Raw genomic sequence first — 4,526 nt, 5'->3', positions numbered from 1 at the left:
CCTCTTCGAAGCTGATTCTTTGGGTAGTAATTTTACTTGGTCGAATTGCCAATTTGGCTCTCGCAGAATCATCAGTAAACTGGATAGAGCTATAATAAATAATGCTTGGTTAGCTAAGTTTGAAAACTGGAGGTGAAAAGACCTTCCTAGAGAGGTTTCAGATCACTCTACTCTTCTTGGGTATCCGTTTGTTGTGCCGCGGCCTAAGAGAGCTCCTTTTAGAGTTCCAAAAATATGGTTTTTGCACGCTTATTTTAATCGCATGGTCAGTGACAGTTGGAACTCTCCTGTGCATGGTTCTCCAGATGTTATTTTTACTTATAAGATGAAGAGGTTGAAGGTGGTGATGAAAGAGTGGAATCTTAGAGTTTTTGGCAACATACGTTCTCGGCTGAAGCAAGACCAACTGCGTTTTGAGACTGCTGCTAGAAATTCTAACGAGGACCTTAGTAATATTATTAAACTCAATGCTATGAAGGAGGCTATGTCTGCGCTTTCTGAGACTCGGAAATAATAGTCTGTTATGCTCACACAAAAATTCAGAAACCAATGGTTGGTTGAAGGATCAAGTAATAAGATTTTCTTTCACAACAGTATTCGTATTAGGAGAAGTAACAACACTATTTCTGAATTTGTGGATGCTGATGGAGATACCATTTCCGAGTATGATCATTTGCGTAATCATGTGGCGCAGTATTACGAAGATAAATTCAATGGCCAGGAGTTGGATTTTGATGAAAATTTGTTTGATTTTGAGCATCCTAGTATTTCAGCGGAAGAGAGTCTTAATATGGATAAAATTCCTACTCCGGAGGAAATATAACAAGCCGTCTTTGAGCTAGGTTCTGATAGTGCTCCGGGTCCAGATGGTTTCTCGGGTTGTTTCTATCGTCACTGCTGGGATATCATTCAAGATGATTTGATAAAGGCCATTATTTATTGTTGGAATTCTGGTCATATTCCTAATGGTGTCAACTCTTCTTTGATTATTTTGCTGGCCAAGGTAAGAGGTGCTAATACTCTTCGTAACTTTAGGCCTATTGGTCTTAGTAATTTTTTCTTCAAAATTTTTACTAAGATATTAGCTACAAGATTAAGCAGTGTTTTGGACAAGCTTGTTTCTGAAGAACAGATAGCTTTTATGAAGGGTCGTAATATCCATGAAAATATCAGTTTGGCTTCGGAAATGGTTAATGAGCTTCACATCAAGCGCAAAGATGGCAATATTGGTCTTAAGCTTGATATCTCTCAGGCTTTTGACACGATGAATTGGTCTTTTGTCTTGGAAGTTTTTCGAAGGTATGGCTTCTCTGAGAGGTGGTGTAGGTGGTTGCTGGATATTTTAAGTTCTGCTAGAATCTCTATTCTTTTGAATAGCAATCCGGAAGGTTACTTCAAAATTAATAGAGGCTTGCGTCAAGGTGATCCCCTTTCTCCTTTGATTTTTGTTTTGATTGAAGTTGTTCTTAGCAGAAATATTACGAAACTCTTTCGTGATAAGAAAATGACTCCAATGGTTATAAGAAATGGTATTTGTCCCACTCATATCTTTTTTGCTGATGACATTATGATTTTTTGCAAAGGAAATCTAAAAAGTGTGAATAATCTTATTGACTTGTTGGGCAATTATCAAGATGCTTTGGGTCAGACTGTGTGTAGACAAAAAAGTAAGATTTATTATGGAGGGGGATCTTTGAGTAGGAGAACTTACCTTGCTGATTTCTTGGGTATGAGTGTGGCCACTTTTCCGGATCATTACTTGGGAGTTAAAATTATGCCTGGCACAGTAAGATATCATCACATTTGTAATATGATTAAGAAAATTAAAGCTCAGCTTGCTGGTTGGAAAGGGAGACTTCTTTCTTTTCATGACCGTATTGTTCTTGTTAAGTCTGTTATAGCCAGCTACTCTATTCACAACATGACAGTCTATAAATGGCCTAGAAAGTTCATTTTGCAATGTGAAAGGGAAATTCGTAACTTTATTTGGTCGGGTGATTCTAATATTAGCCGTGTTGTGGTGGTGGCGTTTGACAAGGTATGTTGTCCTTTTGAGGAGGGGGTTTAGGCTTATCTCGCATGGCTACCATGAATAAGGCGCTTATTATGAAGTTGTGGTGGAAAATTCGAAATTCGAAGAAGAAATGGGCAGGTTTTTCTAAGAGCAAACGTTTTTGGAAGGAATGGTTGCATCAAGAATTATGGAGTTAAATCCACAATTTTACCGGGTATTCGTTGGGTGTATAAACTTGTTGAAAGCAACACTAAAGTTCTTGTGGAGATGGTAGGTCCACTACTCTTTACTTTGATATTTGGTGTTCTAATTTGTGCATTTCAGACATTCTCAATGATCATACATTGGATAAAACAATTATGGTTGGTGATTTTTGGAATGGCGTCCAATTGGGACTTCCTTGTTGTTCATATGAAACGATTAGTAGCTGCTGGTGTGGACATCGCTCATCTGCCAATCCCTAATGGAGGTGAAGATAGCAGAATTTGGATGTCATATTTCAAAGGGGAGTTCAACGTCAGCTCTTCCAAGGACTTGATTCGTCAGAGATACCCTACTTTGGAAGGAGCTTCTCTAATCTGGAGGAAGGAAATTCACCCAGTTTTGGCAGCTCAAAACTGGAAAGTCTTACGTCGTGCTTGTGCTACTTATGACCTGCTTCAAGAAAGATTCAAAATTCAGTTGGCCAATAAGTGTTGCCTTTGTGGGAATGATGAGGAAACTCTAGACCATGTGCTTTTCGAATGCAGTTTTGCTGCGCGAGCCTGGAATTGGATTGCTGGGATTTTTGGCTTGTAACCTAACGTTAATCTTTTGCTTTCTTTTAAGGAAGCAAAAGGAAGTAGTCAGATTATTCGTGACTTGTGACTGATTGCGAACTTGGTGATTAAATCAGAGCTTTGGGCGATGTGGAATAAGGGCGTCTTTGAACACTTGAAGCCTAATTGGAACATGTTTTTCAAACGGGTTTTAAAGCTAATTCAGGATTATACAGTGCGTCTTACAGGGTACATGAAGAACAGTGTTGATGATGTGCTGATTTTGAACTACTTCAGGGTGCGACATAGAAGAGTTAAAATGCATCAGTCGGTGGAATGCTTTTGGCAACCTCCGGAGGTTAATGAACTTCAGTAGTGCTGTGATGGTGCGGTAAGGGGGAATCCTAGTAGAGCTGGTGCAGGGGTGGTGGCGAGAGATTCCTATTGTAATGTTTTCGGAGCTATGTCAATTGGTTTGGAAGTTACTACTAATTATCTTGTTGAATTATATGGTATTATTGTTGGGTTGGAGTGGGCTACAAAATGGGGTGTTCGTCAAGTTTGCATTCGTTCTGATTCTTATAGTGTGGTGGAGGCGCTAAAATGCTCAAATCTACCTTGGTTTTCAAAGCAAAGGTGGATTCAGGTGTGTAGAAGCTATGACTCAATTCGATTCATTCATACCTACAGAGAAGCAAATTTTGCTGCGGACAAGATGGCCAAACAAGGTTGTTATCTAGAGAATGGAGTTGGAATCAATTATGATGAACGGCCAATTTTTTTAAATTCAGTTGAATTTCCAAATGTTGCTTATTATAGATTCAAGTAGTTTGCAAGTTTTTGGGGTTGCTGTGACCTCTTTTCTTGTAAACTATCTCTTCTAAATTTTGTTATCTACTAATACAGATTTTTGTCTTATCAAAAAAAAAGCTCGCTTCCTCAGAATTTGTTTGCAAAAACAATATGATTCTCTAAGCTTAGAATTGGGTTTTAGAGATGATTTTGAGGAAGTTCAACAAAGTGGTACTGTAGTAGATGATGAGGATACACAAAGTGATGTTGTTTTGGATGCGACTAGTATGGCAGCTGAAGTTAAAAACACAAAAGAGTGGGGTACGCTGGTTGATGACAATAAAAACAAGAATAGCAAGGTTTCGGAGGCTACAGATTCAGTTGCTTTTGATATGAATAATATTTTGACTATGGAGGAATTAGAGGAGGCAAGCAAAATTCAGAATGATGAAGTGCATTCTAACTTCATTAGAAATCCAGTCTATAGAAAGGAGTATTTTAATGAAAAAAGGAGTTGTTGGAGAGAGTCTCAATGAAAAAACCTCAAACTCCTATTAAACTTGTTCCTAGTGGTAATTATGCTTCAGATGAAGAGTATTATGATGATGAGTATAATGAATTTTATGAAGAGCCTAATTTGACAGAAATCCTTGCTGGTCTCCAACCTAAGAAGAGGAATTTTAGGGTGGGAAGGGGACGCAGACATTTTTAAGTTCCTATTTTTCTTCTTTTTTTGTGTTTAGGATCTTTTTATGAGTTTTTTATGAGTGTTTTTTGTTTCACCCTTTTGGTTTATGGGGTGGGGGGACTTGAGCCCTCATTGTAATTCTTGTAATTACGTTTTTTTGCTTTGATAAACCATTGGACTTAGCAAAAAAAAAAATCAAGTTGGATTCTCACAAATCAAACAAATATGAGAAAAATCAGTTTCACCATGCTAACCTGCCGCATTGATTTCTTCC

At 38.0% G+C, this 4,526-nt stretch overlaps 1 protein-coding gene across 1 annotated transcript; it reads left to right on the top strand.

The window, feature by feature from the left end:
• The first annotated feature begins 262 nt into the window (after positions 1-262).
• LOC113342053 lies at positions 263-2,812 on the top strand. The gene is made up of 4 exons (XM_026586718.1): positions 263-486; positions 595-764; positions 867-2,038; positions 2,339-2,812. The coding sequence occupies exons 1-4, from the start codon at positions 263-265 to the stop codon at positions 2,810-2,812; spliced, it is 2,040 nt and encodes a 679-aa protein (XP_026442503.1).
• The last annotated feature ends 1,714 nt before the right edge of the window (positions 2,813-4,526 follow it).

The sequence above is a fragment of the Papaver somniferum genome, unplaced genomic scaffold, assembly GCF_003573695.1.
Source record: "Papaver somniferum cultivar HN1 unplaced genomic scaffold, ASM357369v1 unplaced-scaffold_33, whole genome shotgun sequence".
Classification (NCBI taxonomy): domain Eukaryota; kingdom Viridiplantae; phylum Streptophyta; class Magnoliopsida; order Ranunculales; family Papaveraceae; genus Papaver; species Papaver somniferum.
Note: the sequence above shows the minus strand (reverse complement) of the source record. Positions and strands in the feature narration are given on the sequence as shown.

Coding starts and splice junctions, on each gene's coding strand:
- LOC113342053 (XM_026586718.1), top strand. CDS start 263: ATGGTCAGTGACAGTTGGAACTCTCCTGTGCATGGTTCTCCAGATGTT. Junction 487..594: donor AATGCTATGAAGGAGGCTAT/GTCTGCGCTTTC, acceptor CTTTCACAACAG/TATTCGTATTAGGAGAAGTA. Junction 765..866: donor GTTTGATTTTGAGCATCCTA/GTATTTCAGCGG, acceptor CTCCGGGTCCAG/ATGGTTTCTCGGGTTGTTTC.